Genomic DNA, 22,713 nt, shown 5'->3' with positions numbered 1-22,713 from the left:
TCTGCTTGTTTTAGGCTGTCTTTTACATATTGTTTGCATACACATTTTGCAGTGTTCTGAAATCTCATCAACCTCTTTCCACAGTTCTCTAAGTAATCTTCACTTCTGTAGTCCTGTATTGTGTCTGTAAGGGCACCTACTAAATCCACAGCCCTTGCTAGGTCAAGAGAGCTTGATTAGGGGATGTCAGAAAGACACTTAGCATCACCAAGAACTCTACAAAAGGTAACCAAAAGCTACAATTTTTGTAGTCCAGACCATGTTTTTCAAGGCAATCAATTATCATTTTTGTGAGACCTGCAGCATCTAAGCTTTGACGTGACTAAAAGTGTTAAAACTTTCGTAGATGGCCCCATTGAAATAGTACCTGAGGACAAAGGACAACTGTTCTTTTTCTTTAAATCTTTAGTTTCACCTACAATTACACAAAAAACTTCACTTTCTTTTATATCTCTAATTATTTCACTTTGAACCAGTTCAGCCAAGACCTGAAGAATTTCATTCTGAATTTGGTGGCTTGTGCACTTAGCATTGCTACTTGCAGTCATCCTTTTTTCTATGAGAGGGTCATGCTTTTCATCTAAGATTGCCAAAAAAATTACCCTTGTTGTGAGAGTCATCAGACTCCGAATCATAGTTGAACGTGGTCATATGAGGAGACCCTAAAAGTGTAAACAGCATTTTTTTATTGAAATTGTTCTAGTCTTTCGCTCTGTGTCACGCTCTGAAGACATTATCTGGTAAATCTTTTCTCGTTCAGACACGCAGAGCAAAGTCCAGGGGCCTGTTTCTCAAGTTTCTCCTCCGTGCAAAGGTTGATCTCTATTCCAGCGCCTGAAGATTTTACAGTGAAGGTGAGCGATGTTCTCGTTCCTTCATGCTCTCATCCACTTCAGCATTACATCTGCGTTTTCTCTGTCTTATGGTTTATATGTGTACGTGTGCATGAGACGATGGAAGATGAAGCGGAGGGATGAGGGTTAACAGTGTTGAGGTGTTCACTGATAACACAAAATCTTTCCTTGTAGTCTCAGAATGTTTTTTCCCAAAACAAAGTGTGAAATAAAGTGTGGTCTTTAGTCAAGAAGGTAATGAAATATCTTGTTGCTTGTGAGGGCGGAAGTGTTTTTGGAGAGAAACACAGAAGGGGCAGACGAGACAGAAATGAAAGCACACATACTGAACTGAACTGCACGTCCTGAAGAGCTCCTGAATGAAGCGTCGTGAAGACAGACAAATGTGCAGTTGGCCAACAGGAAGAAGACCCCCGAGTAAAGACAGATGTCATTGAATGCGTATGGAAACTTCTCCTTTAACCTGTAATAGACAAACATAACATGAGACCACTGTAAACATGCATGTAATGAACTACATATATACATTCTCTGAGCAAGCAGAAATCACATATTTTCTTTTTTAATGAACAAAAACACAACAAATCAAATTTATCAGCTTTGAAAGTAACATTATTACTGATGACTTACTGTGACAACGGACCAAACAAAGACACATTTAATGTCACACACACTCGCACATCATTTGTCATTGGTTCTTACGTGAGCAGTCCGGTTTCATGACATTTGGTACCGACGGATGATTTGAGATTGATGACCAAACGCAGAACCTCTTTTCTTGACAGAACTCTACAGGCAGGTCCGTCCTCAGATATTGTTTTACCATCTGAACACACATACACCAGTATATACATTACCCCTGCTATAAAATAACCATCTATGAGGTTAATGCAGAAATCTATTGTAATGACTGCAATGATGCTGACTTACAATATTTGCCGTCATAGTCATGATTTATTATCTCTCAAAACCAACATATTTCTATTTTGGCGATTCGATTTTTATTTATATGGTTTCAATTAGATTCAATATCGATTCATTTTCTGTATTTCATCTAAAATATTACTTTTGCAGACATCTAATCGATATTTAAATATATATGCTGGTAACTGAAACTCCCCTCAGATAAATAAATGAAATACACATTCACGTTAATAGTCGAGCCCACACCATTGTTTTGAATTACTTTTCACTTTTACTTTTAGTAGACAAAAATTACTGTAAAAATAAAACATTGTAAATGTACAACAGTGAAATCATGAAGACCTAGAAACATGTTTAAGAAATATCAAAATTCAACTTGTATAATGGCGCCATCCTCTGGATGAGAGGCAAAATACAGATAATATTCTCGGAGGCGCGTGCACTAATAATCCATTCGAGGATTTCCCGAATCCATTAACATCAAAGAATCAATCTTTTTTACCAGCCCTCATTTTTATTATTTTATCCAGCACCGATTCCAAACATATCACGCAGTCATTGATGGGATGTGGTGTCTTACTCACCCAGTTTTTAGTTCTAGACTGGGAGTGCTGCTGGCCGAGTGTGTATGGCGTTATTTTAATGACAAATGTCGCGAAGGCATTATTGCAAAGCGAGAGCGCATTTATGCAATACGAGCGCGCGAATCTCCCCCCTCTCACGCCGATTTCCTTTGCTCATGCACAAAACTGAACGCGCGCTCCCAATTATACTCTGAATGTTCTCTGCTGTCGCTCAGTGAATGTGTGCGCACTCAAAACGCCTGCCGTGCGTTCACGCATCCTTTGGTACTCTTGCTCTCTTCTTGGATTATAAACTCTCAAAAGTAGTCAACCAATCAAGTATAGGCTTCCGCGGCGGGACAAGGAAAATGCGACATCTTACAAGGCATCATATTGGTTGAAAGTGACTCGACGTACTCAACGACGCAAGATGGATCCTCCACGTTCTCAGGAAAAACGTTTGATATATTTGATGCAACATTATTAATCAAATGTATATCAGAAATGAAGGGGATGCTTTGTAGGCTACATATAAACATCCTAGTCAGTTTAACTACCACGTCATTCAGACAAAACAGGCCAACATCCACCAAGTATACATGTGGTCCTCATGCATTTCGTACACTAAAAATATTATTGTCAAAATAGAACTGAATTGATTACAGAAAAATTTAGATTGGTGTCTTAAGTTTGCTTTATTTTAAAATAATATTTATTACAAGTTACGGTACATATCAAAACAAAGCAGTGGAGTATGAATCTCCCAAGATGGCTGCACAACATGCAACACACTCTTAAATGATAAAAGTGACGATTTAAGATTATTTTAGCAGTTTATTTTCAAATATAGTAACCGATTTGGAAATATCATATACTATTCTATATCTTTTTGGTTATGCAATTAATGCATTAGCAGACAGACACTATAAGTGTTCTGCATTCAGTGTTCGAGTGGTTCAGGGCATAAAACTGAACTTCTATGTAATATAACAAACGCTCCCTTCCTGTTCATGTGATTAATAATGTTGCATCAAATATATTAAAATTGTTACCTGAGAACATGGTGGATTCAGAGGCGTATTTAGACCTCATGGTCACCCTGGGCAACAGCCCCCGAGGTGCACCCCATCCACCCACCTACCCACACGCAAGAATCCACTCATTAAAAGATTTATATGTTAATATATTTATAAGAATGAAACTCAGCCATGTTTAATATATTATTTTACAAGAATTACACATTAACATGACACTTTTGTAGAAAAGAACACAAAGAACAACTCTTCATCAAATATTTTTACAATTAAGCCATTCAGTTGTAATGTTACATTTCTTGTTTTTATGTAGTGAAACATATTCACTAAATTTTTTTTTCTAATTACATCTGGCTATTATTTGGAGCACGGGTCCAGTTTTGTGCATGTGCAAAGGAAATCGGCGTGAGACCGCTCTTATTGCTTGCAGGCGCTCTCCCCTTGTAATAATGCGCTCGTGATTTGTCATTAAAATAACGCCATATTAGGCCGGATTCACATTTTTCTAGGCGACTGGTGCCACATCTAGATGAAGTAGTTCAACTTTTTCGTAGTGCCGCCCGCGCACCACGGGTCATTTGAAGAAAGAAAGAGGCGCTGCTCAGTTTTAGACGCGAAATGTACTCAGGGCTTAGGGTATTCTTGTCAACTGTGAGACGACGTCAGTGGACCGTTACAAGATGGCGGACACGTCTACGTGCCTGGAGCGCTAGAATACTGCATCTAGTTATTTATATCTATGGTTTCAACAAAGATAAACTACATATACAGACGACTGTGAGGATGACACAAACAGACGACTGTGAGGATGACACAAACAGACGACAGTGAGCACGACACAAACAAACAACAGTGAGGACAACATATACACATGACAGGGAGGACGACATAAACAGAAGACGTATACGTACATACATACCAAAAACAAGTAAAACACAGGCAATAACAGTAGACACAGACAATTGTATTGTACAACGCAATCTACACTTTTTTGACACATATGGAACCCCATAGTCAACATATACTGATTTACCTGAACAAGTAGGCAATGACCGCAGACAAATGTTGAAGAAGATATTTTTGGCTAAAATATAGAAGAATAATGTATACAATTGTTTACTATTATAAAATCATTTTAAGATATTCTTATCTTGGAGGCCGAGTGCTAGTTGACACCAAGAACCCTATGTAGGATGGGGGAGGAAAATACATCTGTTTTACATTATATTGGGGGCTCAGAGGACGTGTGTGTATGTGTGTGTGTGTGTGTGTGTGTGTTAAGCACACTATATAAGGGCTTCTCCAAAACGGAGAAGGGGGTGACATTGCAATCCTACTCCATTAATAAAGTGTTTTTTGTATCAAAACTCGATACTCAAGAATAATTCTTCAGAACACTCAAAGAAAATTCACAACAATGTTTAGTACAAGACACAAAGCAGTCGACACATTTTTGGCACAAATAGAACCCCATACCCCTGGATACGCTACTGCTGATGTGAAGTATATAGCCCTACTATTGACACAATTAGGATTCACTTCATTAAAGTAGGTTATTGATTTTACATTAGCTATTTAAGCTATGAAAGTTATCTTTATCGCTACCTCTGTTTGAAACATTCAGAGGGTTATCCCTGATTGGACAGCACAACCCAGTAGGATTAGGTTTTTGTAAGTTCTTTGACTATTTGCCTTAGTTTATCCATGTAGTACTCATGGGCGTAAATCTCATTTAACAGTAGGGGGGGACAATACACATAAAATTTCTCAAGGGCAATTTTTGGAGGGGACACAAATAATACAGTCAAAATTTAACTAATTACGACACAAGGTGACAAAATGCATTAGGTTCATAGGTTTATCATGCAGACTTGCAGTCATATTATAACTGAACGGAACTGTCACATGCTGTAATACAAGTGAACAAAAAATATTTTTTCCATTTATATATTTTTTGTCTCTGTTGTGAAGACAGGAAACAAATATAAAAACACACTACCCATGATACTACATGTTAACAATGAGTCACTTTTTAAACACTTGTTATCCTGATTTATTCTACAACATCGTCTGACAAAGTCACCGTACATCGACATTAATGAGTGGTTGTTATTTTCCCTCGTAGTACACTGCCTCCGCCAACAAACTTTGTTCATGTTACGTAGCCAAACAAAGTAACAGTAACAGTGACAGATGCTTAAATTCTGTGTTGTACTCGTTGATGAATCGCCCGAGTTTCAGTAAACTTAATGTTTAGCTTATCCGCCGCGCACATACTGCACACAACAGATGCTGAGAAAACGACCTTCTCCAACTGAATGAAACTGTTTACTAGCTAAGTAACGTTTTAATCGCTAGGCTAGTAGATTCATGTAAAAATTTGAAAGAGAATAAAGAGAATCACTTCATTTGAAGTGAATAAATTGCGTTCTTACTGGAGTTAAACAACCTCTGATGAACTGAGCCGCATACCTGACTTGAATGTGTTGCGCATTGCGCAGGTGAGATAAACGGGGAGAGCAGGCAGTGGGCCAAACCACTGGGATAGGCAGGGGAGGGGGAACTCAGAAGTTTCTAAACTTAAAACGCGTTTGTATTTTCTTCTAATTACACAATTAGTTTAGGTAAACATAAATATATTTATGACAATGGAGAATGCTAGTTTAAATTATTTGGGGGGGGACAACCCTCGAATGGAGGGGGACATGTCCCCTCCGCCCCCCCCCCCCGGGATTTTCGTCCATGGTAGCACTGTATATTCTGTCATAAAGTGGTTTAGCCTATGTGTCTTTATTATGTTGTACCTGCTCAGTCAATTTCCAGGAGATAGACGTTTTTATAACATAAAGCATGTTTTTTATTTATTAGCAAATGAAAACAATGTTTTAATGCATTTTGGTTTATTTGGAAATAAAATATGTGAAATAGCTTGGGAAAGGTTAATTAACTAATTATTTGTATGCCAGTATCACACATTAGGGACCCCTACCAAAGCACATCTGAAATAACAGTAATACATACTCATTTGATATTAGTTTGTGCAGATCAAGAAAACGCGCCGACGACTCACGGCCACGCTACCCCGCAAACTACTTTGCCACACCCACAGTGTAGAGTGGGGACCGTCATCGCTGTCCCTTCCTGGAATTGCATTCATTAAAATTTCAGGGGAGAACAAGACATTTCACTTTAAGCAGCTCCCGCAACACCGCAGCATAATGTCTCTCACCGTCAAGAGCATATCTGTGATTTACAGTCCTATAAATCAGGACAATACGTTTACCAACGGAGATTTTATATCGGGGCAAGTCATTCTCGATGTTGCTAAGGAAGCACAAATGCAATCTTTAAGTATCAAAATAAAAGGGAAGGCAGACGTCCGATGGAGCGAGCGTCATGGCAAAACCACCGTTGTTTACTCAGATAAGGAAAAGTTTTATTCGATGGAGCGATTTTTCGTTCGGGAGGACAAATCTCATGGTAGGATGAGCTTTAACAGGTAAACCGTTCGCTTACAATAGGTTGATACTTTGTTTAGTTAACCATACATTTGCTATTTTATTTGGTGTTTTAGGTAATGACCACGAGTTGCTGAAAGACCCATCTGGACAGGCTTGTAAGTTAATTCGTTGGTTACATAAAGTTATTGTAAAACATTGTTTCCTTGAGAAACAAATGAAGCAAACCGGTTTACTTCCCTATAATCTTTCCGTAATAGATAGCTCAGTTGTGGCACCAGGACGTCATGTTTACCCATTCGTTTTTCAGTTGCCTCAACAGTGAGTAGGCCTATGGCAAAAAGTTATTGAATCATTTCTTTACATTAAATCTAGAATGTTGTTTAGAAACATATAGCCTACATATAATACAAATAACTCTACATATGTGTTTTACATATAGGAATTACCCACCGTGTTTCAAAGGTTCAGCGGGCAAAATTGTGTACACCTTAATGACAAAACTGTGCAGGTCATTACGTGTTTCTAGCAAAGCCGCCGCTGAGTTCCACTATGTTCCCAAACCTGACCTGCAAAATCCTGAACTTCTGGTGAGATCCTTCAAAATTATCTTTACTTTGAACATACATTAAAAATGGTTGGAGGTTTTGTTATATAGTATTTGTTTTGTCTTTTGTCTTCTTTAGGCACCTCAGTATGGAACAATAGATAAGCAAATGAAGCTCTTTACATCTGGGTGTGTCGCCATGAACCTAAAGACTGAGAAAACAGGATACTACCTTGGTAAAACAGGCAGTGCTGCTACTGAGAAGCCAGAACGTTTAAAATTGTAAAGAAGTCAGAATGCATGAAACACATTAAATCATCCCTTAAACATTTGACAGACATTTCAGGTCTAAAATTAACCTTAATCTCCCAACTACAGAAGCCATGCACAAAGTTATTTATCTGGTTTTCTATGCAGCATGCACATAATGTACTGTGCTTACAAACTCTTAAGATACAATCAATGTATACAAATTTTTATAACCCGTTACAGAAAGTGGTTTTCTCATATTTAGTGCTATGCACTTGTGATCACCTTGTGGTGTCATCACCTCGTGGTGTGTAATCCCTTATTATACATGTATAAAAATCATAGTGATATTTCTAAGTTATATTCAGAACAGAGTCTTGTCTATTTTTTTCAGATGAGGGATTGAAAGTTTTTGGTGAAATTCAGAACAATTCATCCCGTGCAATCAAGCCAAAATACTACCTGTATGAAAAACACAGTTTCTTTGCAAAAAGCAAACGAAGGATACACACACATGACATTCTTAAACAGGAAGGAGAAGCTATTGAGCAGAAAACAAACAAAAATGTCACCAAGGTGCTTAAAATTCCACCCAGCCTTAGTGCCTCTATCTTAACTGTAGGATCATCAAGGTTGAGTACAGACTGAGAGTAAGTTTCAGCGATTTTCATTAAATTAATTAAAAAGATAGCCAAAAAAAACTTCCAAAATTTGTTTAAAAGTAATGGTTGTTAACTGTTATATAATCTAAAATATCTGTTAAGATGCATTTCTAACTGAATCATCTGTTATGAAACATTTAATCTTTTAGGTCTGCCTTGATGTGCCGTATGCCTCAGATCCAGAAATCAAATTTCCAGTCGTCCTTCTACCTCCTCTGACTACCTCAGGTGCAAAGTGTCCCTCTAATAGCGACTTTGGAATTTGGAATCAACAAGCAGGAAGCAGTGTATATCCCAATGTTCCACCTATGGCCCCAGGACAATTTGGTACCCCTGGAAACTATGGACCTCCTCCTGGTCACTTTGGGACCTCTGGGAACCATCGACCTTCTCCTGGTCACTTTGGGGCCTCTGGGAACTATGGACCTTCTCCTGGTCAGTTTGGGGCCTCTGGGAACTATGGACCTTCTCCTGGTCAGTTTGGTACCCCTGGAAACTCTGGAACCTCTGGTCAATATGCTGGACCCGGTTATGTTGTACATTTTGCTCCTCCTGGTTACCCGGGACCTCCAGCACAACTTCATCCTCCAGTTTCAAATTTTCAACAATCTGAGCCCTCAGCTTTACCTCCTTATCAGGATTATCAATTATATCCACACATCCCTGATGAGACCAAAAAATCTTGACGAACAGTTTTATATTCACCTTCCTTAATTTTCTATCATCTGTTTGATCTATTGGGTTTTGTTAAGATTTGCAAAAAAAATTAAGGGTTTTATGTAAACAATTGTAGTTTAAGAAAACTGATGGGAAAGTTAAATAGAATTGGCAGTGGGAAATACTTATATTTTATTTCCAGAAAGTACAGATACTGTACTTGAAAAAGGTTCTTGAGTAAAAATACTTCCCACCTCTGAATAGGTTAGACACTCTTACTCTGTAGTTGCATTTTGTTAAATTTGTATGCCAAACACTGCTGAAGGATCATTTTTATTTATAATCCCTATACTGAACACTTCACTGTGAACCAACCCCAACTTTCTTAAATTATGAAGTTTGTGTGATTTACCTTATATTTAAAAATGCTGTACAGAGATAAAAAAGTCCTTTACCTTAGATTGTTGTAAAAGCATTTTATCATGTTTGCTCTACTGATACAATGTATATGATATACTGGTAGATATAACTATGTTGTAAAATTACATCACAAGCACTCCGACTTTGACATTTCACACATTTAATAAACTGCCAAACTGTTCTCTGTGGGTCTGCTTACAGAAAATAATATCCACATGAGTACATTTCCAAATAGGCAGATGTAATGAACACCAGTCAAGACTTGAGTCCGTGTACCAAACACATCTTGTGCACTCTTTCTATGAGTAAGTACATGATAAGATAGCAGTGTTTTAATCAGTTTTGTATTGCATCAGTGATGGAAATACTAACAAATGACCCATGGACAGTGGACACGCTTCCCTGTTTTATACACCTCATTTCAACATCTATTCAAAGCAAATCCAGTCACCTGGCAGACAACTAGAAAGAATTTAGGCAGCAATGTTTACACTGCAAATGCAAAGACAGAAAACTCACACTTATTTCTTTTAATGAAAATCTGTAGTACTTTATTTCTGACTATTGTCTCTCGGAAATAGCCTTGTGCTAATTAGCTTTTTAAATGAATAGAAAACTTTTTACCTATACTGAAATACTGTAGCACTACATAATAATGTTATATAGTGGCAACTTGACACAATTTTTCTACAACACTTCAAATGCTATTAGATTGTTAATGATAATCTTAAATCTATAATTTACCTTATTAGTAAGTTTATTTATTTTTTATTTAGCCTTGTTGTGCAAGCACTGTTGAACTTGTGCAGAGGCAGCAGCTTTTGCCAGAGGGGAACTGGAAGTCCCTGGTTGGGCCTGGGTTCTCCTGAGTTTTTTTTCTCGATTGGAGTTTTGGGTTCCTCGCCACCGTTTGCATATTGTTTTGCACTATTTGCCTGGCCGGGGGGCTGCTTTAGAATTTAGACATAATTAATATTGCATATAAGAATTTATAGTCCGTTTAATACTTGACCTGTGGTTCTCTCTCCTTTATCTTAAATGTGTGCTTTCACTGTGCGTGTGTGCGAGTGCGTCTATGTCAATGTGTGTAAGTATGTATGCATATTGTGTGTGTGGAGCATTTGTATGTCTGTCTTTTGTTGTTTTCACAGGTAAATGCCTTTAGTTGTTTTTCTTGTATTCAATGTGTCTCATGTACAGCTGCTTTGTAACAATGAAATTTTTTTGTAAAAAGCGCTATATAAATAAAGTTGAGTTGAGTTGAGTAGTGTTTGATCAATTCTCCAAACCAGAGTTATTTCTTTAATCCATACGTGGTTCAATCATGGGTGTAAATCCCCCTCCATCCGAGGGTTGTCCCCACCAAATCAATTAAACTCGCATTCTCTATTGTCATAAATATATTTATGTTACCTTAACTAAATGTGTAATTAGAAGAAAATAAATACGCAAAAAATGCGTTTTAATCTGGAAACTATTGAGTTCCCCCTCCCCTGCCTCTCACAGTGGTTTGGCCCACTGCCTTCTCTCCCCGTTTATCTCACCTGCGCATTGCGCAACACATTCATGTCAGGTATATGCGGCTCAGTTCATCAGTGGTTGTTGAACTCCAGTATGAAGGCTATTTTATTCACTTTAAATGAAGTGATTCTCTTTAATGTAGTTGATGCTGATTCATTAATAAATTAGTTGTTGCAAAAAATTATGATTACCGATGTATTTTTCAATGAATCTGCTTTTTAAGCATTCAAAACGTTACTTCGCTAGTAAACGTTAGCTGGTTAACGTTAGCTTGTTACAAAGGACGTCACACACTGCAGCTACCACGCCGAAGCCGTTTCCCATGCATTGTTTTATTTTTGGCGACCTGGTATGATTTTATCATTAACGGCTACAAGCCACCGATCCTGCCATTCAGCTCCAGTGTCACACACAGGCGCGAACATACCGGTTACAATTTTGTGACGTTGGCACTATATCTAGTGTCTACAAAAGGTGCACAGCTTTCATTCAGTCGGAGAAGGCCGTTTTCTCAGCTGTTTTGTGCAGTATGTGCGCGGCGGATAAGTTAAACTACGGTGGCCGCTAGGGATGGGTACCGAAACTCGGTACTTTATCGGTCTCGGGGCTAAATTGTGAAAGACCGAAGTATCGATAAGCTCTGACGTTAACGGTCCTGCTATCGGTAGCCTACTTGCGAAATTAAGAAAAACATTTCCTATTTATTATTGCTAAATAAACGTTACATAGCATTTTAACTGACCAGCCATTTCTAATTTGAGATAATATTTAAGACATTTACCTGCATTTTCGTTATTCGCAATCTCGCACCGCACGTAAAATGTACGTCTGTTCCACACTACACGGAGCTCGCGCGCACACAACACGAAAGCTCGCGCATATAATAGTGACGATGGCGGAGAGAAACAAACGTTCTAAAGTCTGGCTATATTTCAAGCGAGTAGACACAGATAATGCTCGTTGCAATAAGTGCAACAAGACTTTTGCTTGTAAGAGTGGTAACACAAGTGATCTGTCTAAACATATCTCTAAAGTGCATTATGTGCAGACAGAGAGATGCAAAGTTTTCGACTGCCTGCTAGCTAATAGTTCGTCATCCACGTCCTCAGGTGCGTATGCTAGCCCAGCAGTCTTTCTAAATAACACAGACAAAATTTAAACATTGCATAAGGTTTCTTTAAATTATTATGTAATAATTGTATAAACACACATCACATAAAAAATAGCCTACATAAAAATCTTTAGAGTGTTTTTTTCTGCAGTAGCCTAAATAAATCTTAAACTTAAAAACCGCTTTCACAGTACTGAATTTAAAATGGATGAATAATAATAAATTATGCTTAAGAAATTATAAAGCAGAGCTTACCTAAAAAATTAATTTGTAGCGATGAAATACATAAACTTTTTTGTGTTCATGTAAATTGCAAGAGGTTCCAAACCTGTATAACGTTTAAGCCCAAACAGAGTTAACTACATTGTAATTTATGTGAATGTAAAGCTGCAGTTACAGTGAACCAAGCCACTCCAGCATCTGGTCCAAACAAAAGAGAATTCCAAAGCCCCTTCACACTGAGCAGCATGTGTGTGTGTTTGTGTGTTTATACATATTATGTCCCTATTTATCATAAGTATTAAATGCACAAACACACAAATGAAGGAAATATGTGCTGCACTACACACATCATCACAAAAGAGAAGATCTCCAGCCACAACACATAATTGGAAAACCATTTCTTTATTATTATTCTTAAACAAAAACAACAAAAAACATAAACAAATTTAGGACCACATGCATTTTATCTAAATTCTCTATGAATAATAGGCGGGTATCAGTCATCTTTTACCTGCATTAAGATATGTTAGGTCAACGAATGTAAAGAATACGAATGTTTTAAATAGTGAAAAAAAACTCCAGCTTTAGTTTCGTCTTTCATAAAAAAAACGCAACAAAAAGTACCGATAAGAGTACCGTTAAAGTACCGGACCGATAAGTGGTACCGATAAAAGTAGTAGTACCGTTAAAACCTTAACGATACCCATCCCTAGACTGGCCGCTATGTGTCACTGCGCTGCGACAGAAGAAAACACACAACAACAAAAAAAATCAGAAAGCATCTTCATAACTTTGGCGACACATGCCCTGCAAATGCGCGAAACACAAACAAACACAGAAACGCGCTGCATATACTCGCAACACAAACAAACACAGAAAAGCGCTGCAAATTCTCACAACACAAACACAGAAACGCGCAGACGACAACGGACGTGTTTCCGGGGGACCGCAAAACTGATGTATCTGATTGGGACACGCTTCATTTTGACTGTTCAAATTCGTTAGTGGAGTTGTCAGCCACATTGACTATGTCGACTAGAATAAGTTGACACGTTTTTAATCATTTTTTTAAACATTTAAACTTTTTTATAGTGACACTTGTTTAAGTAAGTCGAGCAGCTACTACGTCTCATAGTTTTTGTTAAACTGTTCAAATCGACAGGCTAATAATATCCTACGCACGTACGTTAAGAAAGTTAAAACAAAGTTATAAAGCAATTACCTTCAATGTGGCTGACAACTCCACTAACGAATTTGAACAGTCAAAATGAAGCGCGTCCCAATCAGGTTTGGCTATTATTTGTGTCCCCTTCAAAAATTGATCTTGAGAAATTTTATGTTTATTGTCCACCCCCTACGGTTAAATGAGATTTACGCCCATGGGTTCAATCCAGTTAGGCACTCTCTGATACCCAATAGGAAAATAAACAGTAAGGATGGATGACATTACTTTTCATCTCATGTTTGAATCATGAATTTTGCTCCTTATCGAAACGGGCCCCCGATGTTCTAGACTACCCTAATTCACACTACTGGTGTGCATATCAAATAACCGCGCCGACGACAAACAACCACACTTTTCAGCGCAAACTACTTGGCAAGTAAGAGTCTCTGCAGGTCGGGAAATGGGCGTGTCGAAAGGTAGGGAGCGTACCGAAATTCCCAATTTAGTTGACCAATCATTGTTAACCACACACATACATCCTTTCTTTTAAACATGAAAAAGATCGCAATAATGTGTGCAATGGATAGTGGTGTGCAGAGCGAGGCTTCATGAAACACCGAAACAGTTGAAGCAAATGTGCCATACTGTGTCAAAAAAGCTTCGAAACTTTCCGACACGCGTCTCTACGGTGACACCTAGTGCCGAAACAGGCTTGATTATAAATCGAATACACAAATGTTGTGTCATTTTATCTACCGAATAAGTGGGGGAGTGGTTAGTGTTTTGCATGTTGTAGCTTTGTAGATCTTTCTGAGCCTATATGAATGTGCCACTATATCTATGCTAACTATTACGCACTGTTTAAGAATATCTAATAATATCTTAACAATACCTTTTAATCTTACCTAAAAATAACTAACCAAATTAAACTATAAATGTTACTATTTCGAAAATCATCCACTATGTCAAAATCTCACTCCTCTCACAAAAAGTGAAGTCGATTTAATGCCACTTTAATACTTGTGGGAGTTTAGTTGAGACCGATGTGCGATCGTGTGGTTTGTTCCCGAGGCTGTCAATCAAACGCAGATTCAGCAGATATGACGCATTTCGAAAGACTTGTGAAACGCCCCATGCTTCGTTTACCTGTAGTCATGTGACATGGCTGGTTTGAATCGCAGCACTTCGGAGCAGTGTTTCGAAACATTTGCGCTTCGGGATCTCAAGTAAACGCAGGTTTCGCGACAGGCATCCCTAGCTACAACAAAATGTTTCTCACCGTCAAGAGCATATCTGTGATTTACAGTCCTATAAATCAGGACAATACGTTTACCAACGGAGATTTTATATCGGGGCAAGTCATTCTCGATGTTGCGAAGGAAACAGAAATGCAATCTTTAAGTATCAAAATAAAAGGGAAGGCAGACGTCCAATGGAGCGAACATTATGGCAAAACCACCGTTGTTTACTCAGATAAGGAAAAGTTTTATTCGATGGAGCGATTTTTCGTTCGGGAGGACAAATCTCATGGTAGGATGAGCTTTAACAGGTAAACCGTTCGCTTACAATAGGTTGATACTTTGTTTAGTTAACCATACATTTGCTATTTTATTTGGTGTTTTAGGTAATGACCACGAGTTGCTGAAAGACCCATCTGGACAGGCTTGTAAGTTAATTCGTTGGCTACATAAAGTTATTGTAAAACATTGTTTCCTTGAGAAACAAATGAAGCAAACCGGTTTACTTCCCTATAATCTTTCCGTAATAGATAGCTCAGTTGTGGCACCAGGACGTCATGTTTACCCATTCGTTTTTCAGTTGCCTCAACAGTGAGTAGGCCTATGGCAAAAAGTTATTGAATCATTTCTTTACATTAAATCTAGAATGTTGTTTAGAAACATATAGCCTACATATAATACAAATAACTCTACATATGTGTTTTACATATAGGAATTACCCACCGTCTTTCAAAGGTTCAGCGGGCAAAATTGTGTACACCTTAATGACAAAACTGTGCAGGTCATTACGTGTTTCTAGCAAAGCCGCGGCTGATTTCCACTATGTTCCCAAACCTGACCTGCAAAATCCTGAACTTCTGGTGAGATCCTTTCTAAACTTCTTCTTACTTTGAACATACATTAAAAATGGTTGAAGGTTTTGTTATATAGTATTTGTTTTGTGCTTTGTCTTCTATAGGCACCTCAGTATGGAACCATAGATAAGCAAATGAAGCTCTTTACCTCTGGGAGTGTCGCCATGAACCTAAAGACTGAGAAAACAGGATACTACCTTGGTAAAACAGGCAGTGCTGCTGCTGAGAAGCCAGCATGTTTAAAATTGTAAAGAAGTCAGAATGCATGAAACGCATTAAATCACCCCTTAAACATTTGACAGACATTTCAGGTTTCAAATCAACCATAATGTTCCATGCTGTGCACTTTAGATCACCTAAAACTTATGATGTTACAGCTGTAACTTTTGTGGTGTGTAATCCCCTATAATACAAGTATAAAAATCATAGTGATATTTCAAAGTAATATTCATTATGGAGTCTTGTCTATTTTTCAGATGAGGGATTGAAGGTTTTGGCTGAAATTCAGAACAACTCATCCCGTGCAATCAAACCAAAATACTACCTGTATGAAAAACACAGTTTCTTAGCAAAAGGCAAACGAAGGATACACACACATGACATTCTAAAAGAGGAGGGAGAACCTATTGAGCAGAAAACAAACAAAAATGTCACCAAAGTGCTTACAATTCCACCTAGCCTTAGTGCCTCTATCTTCAACTGTAGGATCATCAAGGTTGAGTACAGACTGAGAGTAAGTTTCAGCGATTTTTATGAAATTAATAATTAATAATTTTTGTTTGGTTATTTTAGTTTAAAAGTTTAGAGTTAGGGTTGTTAACTGTTTTTTTAAGATATCTGTTAGGACCCATTTCTAATTGAATCATCTGTTATGAAACATGTAATCTTTGTTTTTAGGTCTGCCTTGATGTGCCTTATGCCTCAGATCCAGAGATCAAATTTCCAATCGTCCTTCTACCTCCTCAGACTACCTCAGGTGCAAAGTGTCCCTCTAATAGCGACTTTGGAATTTGGAACCAACAAGCAGGAGGCAGTCTATACCCCAATACTCCTCCTATGGCTCCTGGTCAGTTTGGGGCCTCTGGGAACTATGGACCTTCTCCTGGTCAATTTGGTACCCCTGGAAACTCTGGACCCTCTGGTCAATATGCTGCACCCGGTTATGTTGGACCTTTGAGTCAGTTTGCTCCTCCTGGTTACCCGGGACCTCCAGCACAACTTCATCCTCCAGTTTCAAATTTTCAACAATCTGACGCCTCAGCTTTACCTCCTTATCAGGATTATCAATTATATCCACACATTCCTGATGAGACCAAAAAATCTTGACAAAACAGTTTTATATGCATCTTCCTTAATTGTTCGAGCATCCCTGTTTGAACTATTGGGTTTTGTTAAGATTTGCTAAAAAAATTAAGTGTTTTATGTAAACTATTGTAGTTTAAGAAAACTAATGCTAAAGTTTAATAGATTTGGCAGTGGGAAATACTTATAAGTATTTTTTTTCCGGAAAGTACAGAAACTGTACAGATTTCCCACCTCTGAATAGATTAGACACTCTTACTCTGTAGTTACATTTTCTTTAATTTGTATGCCAAATAATGCAGAAGGATAATTTTCTTTTATAATCCCTATACTGAACACTTCACTGTGACAACCCCAAACTTTCTTAAATTATGAAGTTTGTTTGATTTGCCTTATAAGTTAAAATGCTGTACAGAAATAAAAAAGTTTCTGCAAAGTCCTTTGCCTTAGAATGCTGTAAAAGCATTGCATTATGTTTGCTCTACTGATACAATGTATATCATATACTGGTAGATATAACTATGTTGCAATATTACATCAAAAGCACTCCGACTTTGATATTTCACACATTTAATAAACTTCCAAACTGTTCTCTGTGGGTCTGCTTACAGAAAATAATATCCACATGAGTACATTTCCAAATAGGCAGATGTAATGAACACCAGTCAAGACTTGAGTCCGTGTACAAAACACCTCTTTTGCACTCTTTCTATGAGTAAGTACATGATAAGATAGCGGTGTTTTCATCAGTTTTGTATTGCATCAGTGATGGAAATACTAACAAATGACCCATGGACAGTGGACACGCTTCCCTGTTTTATACACCTCATTTCAACATCTATTCAAAGCAAATCCAGTCACCTGGCAGACAACTAGACAGAATATAGGCAGCAATGATTACATTGCAAATTCAAAGACAGACAACACAATTATTTATTTAAATGAAAATTGTTAGTACTTTATTACTTACTTTTGTCTCTCAGCAATAGCCTTGTGCTATTTAGCTTTTTAAATTAGTAGAAAACCTTTCCCCAATACTGAAATTTTGCTTTTATAATATTGTTATATAGTGTTTGATCAAATCTCCAAACTAGAGTTCTTGCCTTAATCCATACGTGGTTTAATCATGCTAGGCACTCTCTGATACCCAATAGGCATAAATCGTAATGGGAATGGATGAATGACATTATTTTTCATCTTATGATCGATTTATTATTAATTTTGTTTGCTGTGATCGCGTAACACCATTTTTTCATCTCATTGTTTGTTTTATTATCAGGCTGTGTTTTTTTGCTGTCACTAGCACTTTTGTTTGCTCAAACTCATATCAAGTCTTTTATGACATCTAGACAATTTATATTGCTGTCTTTTATAAACATAATTTTATCAAAATGTTAAACTTTGTTCATATTTAGCTGAGTTTAACTGGTTTATTGCATTTTTATCTAAGGGCAGAAGGTGAGGAAATTACTCACCCCCTTGTCATTTTAAACTTGTATGACTTTCTTTCTTCCGCAGAACACAAAGATATTCTGAAGAATGTTGGTAACTGGCACCCATTCACTTGCACTTTAATTATTTGTGTCCATACAATAGAAGTTAATGGGGGCCGACGCTTTTTGGTTATCAACTTCTATCAAATCTCCTGTTCTCATCTCTATTTACACGGCGGGTCCTGCACGTGCAGGTTTCTGGGTGTTATTGCAGACTAACACAATTAAATGGTTGCATGTTTGTTCACCAAAGTGCCAACAAATACGTTATATTCTGCATACAGCTTGCAACTGTTTCACGTAAACAGGGACATGACATAAAACAAAAAGAACAATAAAAGATTCCGAGAAACAACAATCAACAATGTTGAAGGGATTGATGCTTTTTGCATATTTTTAAATGATGGTGGAATAAGATGGATCATAAAGTTTTGCACAAACGCCAGCTTGCACGTTGTCTTTAAAGCAAAAGAGGACATGCCATCATTTTTTATTATTTATAAATAAACTAAACAAGCATGTTAACTAAGCATTTTAGTAGTGTAAGACATTTGTGCACATATGTATATATAGAGAACAGTAATCACTAGAAAAGAGCCAAAATATCCAAAGCATGTAACTTCAGCAAGTTTTTTTATATTCAAAATTGTGTTAAATGTAAACATTGCCCTCTAGTGGCTGATTTAAAAATCAGATAAGTCTGAAAACTACATATATAATACTTGTATGTGAAAAATATACACTGTAATACCGTAATGACCTAAAATGCATTTTAACTGTTTAACTTCATTGCAGAACACAAACTTGCCATGAAAAGTATAGTGTAATAAACAGCTTTGACCGTTGTAATTATATGCAGTGTCATAATTTAAAATAATTCATAATAATGTCAATATAAAATATAATAGGAAAAATTTAACAATTGAAATGATTTTAATGATAATAATAATGTTGCTATTAAATTACTTTTTTAAAGGTCAGAGAGTGTAATATTTCTGAATTATTAAACTCCACTCATATCTGCCCTACTATAATTGACATCTTGCTTTACTTTTTTCCTCCAACACTTTGCTTAAAGTCAAAGCTAAACATGACTTCAGTGATTAATAAGACTAAACGTGTTTTAGTTTGTGTATAAAAAGTTATAAGATCCTGATTCAATTGCTGCAATGAATTCAAGTTAAATTCCCTTAACATAGCTCTTACAGGTATTTGCAGTCAAACTAACAAAACACCAAACTCTGTTTTAGTCTATGTTGCTGTACCTCTGCACATTTGAATGTGGACTGTTTTTGGATCCGAGCTCAAGGGGTGTGGTTTGAGCTATCTCCCAGCTCACAGCCGGCAAGTACCCATGACAACTATTTGAGCCTGCTGGCAACTTGCTGTCTTCACATGTTGGGGTTGCCATGGCAACTCCCCGCGGGACTCCCCCTAGATCGACAGGAGGGGCGTCCAGTTGACTAACCCGTTCTTCGTCAGAGAGCTAGAGGGAACAGCACTGCCGTAGATCTGAGAAACCAAAACCTCAGGAGGAACACTATGAATCACCAAAACATGCTGAGGGAATATCCAAACAAGTAGTTCAATATTTTGAGATGATAAGCTTGTGGGTCATTTTTTACATATTAAATATTGTCAGTCATTTGTAATAAATGCAATAAACTTTGCAATGAAGTTCCATTCATTAACATTTATAAATACATTACTAGTAAAAAGGACGCTAAATAAATACTGTTGTTTTTTGTTTGTTATCTGACCATATTAACTGATAGAGCTGACATGTAGTTAACTAATGTTAAAGGAATAGTCCCCATTGACTTGACCCTCATACTATGCAAAGTCAATGACGACCATTTTTTGGGGTGAACCATTCCTTTAACAAATGGGACCATGTTGTTTTACCCAATTATTACATGATAATTATATGTATTACATAAATATGTTACCAAACAACTTTTCTTATTTCTTTTAAAAGATGGCCCAAAACTCTACAATCTAAATCTTAAAACTTATCGAAAAACTTTAATATTTAAACAACCAGACATTTAAATGTATTTCAATTGAATTTTGTGGGTTTCAAATAAAAAAAATAACTTGAATAATCCACCAAATCTCAAACTATACCAGTCAAAACAATACAAATACATTATTTCTATTGTAAATGCAAATCTCATCCTGACAGAGTCATCTTTAACTTAAATATCTCCCTTTTTTGAAGTAACTAAATAGTAGTAGTGCACATTAATAAAGCTATTATTATACCCTTGTTCTCATACACATTCATTGAACAAAGCTTATTGAAGCCTTATAGGTTGACTGGGTGGATTGTAAAATGGCACAACTTTCTCTGTTTATTGGGGAGATTCATTATTTTTGGCCATATAAATACTTCCTTACCATAGTTAAAAAATCCCCTAAACGCTCTGTGTGATAAGAAATCGTCTTGGTTTGGAAAATAATCTTATCCGAAATAACCAAGGGATCTCTTTTTTATATGTATTTATTTTGGAAAAGCATAAGAACTTCTCACAGAAAACATATGCTGTTTTAAGTGCCAATGTATGTGTGGAAAAGTTTTATTAATCCAGAAAATGCATTTTGTTTATCATAATATAAAAAGTGACAAGGCCTTTTGTTGGCAATATGAAAGTCCATTAGACAAAACATTCTAGAGACTAATGCAAACGTATAATTGCTGATTTCTTGCAAACCGTGCATTACTACAACAACTAATACTACAGTACAGTTACTAATCAAATCAGACTACTATGATTGGTACAGCACTTGCAGTGGTTGCCTTTGAATCATAAATCCGCTGTTTTTAAAATTTTAGATGATAAACCAACAACCACAAGGTGGCATTTCTTAAAAAAAATGCTTATTTATGGAATTCACTGAAGCACCCTCCTCTGCATAGGTGCACATTGCAGATCTTACAACCGAACACGCTCTCGTGTCTCAGGCCTTTGTTTGTGCAGTTCCGACACCGACGTGAGCGTTCTGACATGCGCTCAAGGCGGTGCCCGTACTCTAAGGGCGAGTCCGCGTGTCGTTTACGGGCAGCCCGTTCCATGCCCCGTGCCCCCTGGTAGTCACCAATCAGCTGCTGTGCCAGGCGAATGCGGAAATGACGTTGTGTGAACTGTTTACCATTAAACCCCGTTGGCGGCAACCCTCTTCGACTCTCGCGTAAAACCACGTAGGAGTTGACAATGCAGAGGTTTATGTAAAACCACAAGAAGTAGCGCCACCATTTTTTGCACGGCCTCCCGACCTGGTAGCACTCCCTAAGCTGGTCGCACAGGTCAACACCCCTCATGTTCTCCTGGTATAAAAGCAAAGGGAGGGGACGTGGAATCCCAAGCCCCGCCACATCAGTGCAATCTCCGTCTTTAGCATCTCCTTCCCGCTTGCCCGGTCCGATGCCCACAATACCAGGTGCGCAGTTAGTCGAGAGGCAGCTAACGATTTTAGCATCCCTCGTAACGGAGGCCACCAGGTTCCCATGTTGACACTGATAGAACTCGCCGGGAGCTAGCTTTCCCACATTGAGAGGTTTGAGGGCATCCGGGTAGCCACGGCGACAGGGGTTGGTGGGGCCACAGGCGTAGAAGCTCTGATGCAGTAGATGCTGCAGAAGGGAAACTGACGTGAGAAAGCTGTCCATAAAAAGATGGTGGTGTCTTGCCTCAAGGCCCCTCACCAGTGATGTCACCACCTTGTGCCCCACAGCGGCAGCTGCCACATCATCACTAGATTTCCCAACATAAATACGAGTGCGGTGGCAGTAACCCGAGCGAGAGTCACAAAGCATCCACACCTTAAGGCCCTTCCGCAAAGGCTTCGATGGCATGTACTGCGTTGGGGGAAAGCGTCCCTTTGAAGCAATAGCACACTCATCAATAGTCAAACAACGGTTAGGCAGATAGGCATCCCATATGGTATTTCCAACAATGTCCAGCAGGGGGCGTATTTTGTAGAGTCCATCATAGCCCAGCTCGCCTTTGGAAGGCTCAGAGTCGCGATCACACAAGTGTAAGTTCTGGTTGAGTTTTTCAAAACGTCGGGCTGTCATTGTTTTTTTGAAGCCAGCATTCCCTATGAAAATGTCACTTGCCCAGTACATGCCATATTCCGGGAGCTGATTGATGCCCATTAGAATGTTAAGACCAACATATGCCTTCATCTCTCTAATGTTAGTCGGGTGCCAGTGGGCGTCTGATCTACCACTTCTCCTTTGCCGATAGATGGCGTAGTTGTTTGTTTGTTCTACCATGTGTTCAAACAATGAATCTGGGAAGAGCAACCGGAAATAGTCTAAAGTGTCAGCATCATCCCCTAGCGAGTGCTGAGGGCCACTGTCAGCGGTGAAAGGCTCAATAGATATTACCTGGTCAGGCTCTCCCCAGAAATCCGGAGAAGTGCACTCCTCATCT

General features: G+C 38.0%; 1 protein-coding gene and 1 pseudogene across 1 annotated transcript; both read left to right on the top strand.

Annotated features, from left to right (window-relative positions):
* The first annotated feature begins 6,536 nt into the window (after positions 1-6,536).
* On the top strand, positions 6,537-10,483 carry LOC130419610 (arrestin domain-containing protein 3-like; annotated as a pseudogene).
* A 4,056-nt stretch (positions 10,484-14,539) lies between these two features.
* On the top strand, positions 14,540-17,372 carry LOC130419393 (arrestin domain-containing protein 3-like). The gene is made up of 7 exons (XM_056746103.1): positions 14,540-14,917; positions 15,012-15,053; positions 15,156-15,216; positions 15,338-15,485; positions 15,584-15,680; positions 15,956-16,212; positions 16,377-17,372. Exons 1-7 carry the CDS (start codon positions 14,656-14,658, stop codon positions 16,803-16,805), a joined length of 1,296 nt encoding a protein of 431 aa, XP_056602081.1. The 5' UTR covers positions 14,540-14,655; the 3' UTR covers positions 16,806-17,372.
* Positions 17,373-22,713: the final 5,341 nt, after the last annotated feature.

This window comes from Triplophysa dalaica, chromosome 4, assembly GCF_015846415.1.
Source record: "Triplophysa dalaica isolate WHDGS20190420 chromosome 4, ASM1584641v1, whole genome shotgun sequence".
NCBI classification, from domain to species: domain Eukaryota; kingdom Metazoa; phylum Chordata; class Actinopteri; order Cypriniformes; family Nemacheilidae; genus Triplophysa; species Triplophysa dalaica.
The sequence above is the reverse complement of the archived record's forward strand: the minus strand, read 5'-3'. Positions and strand labels throughout refer to the sequence as shown.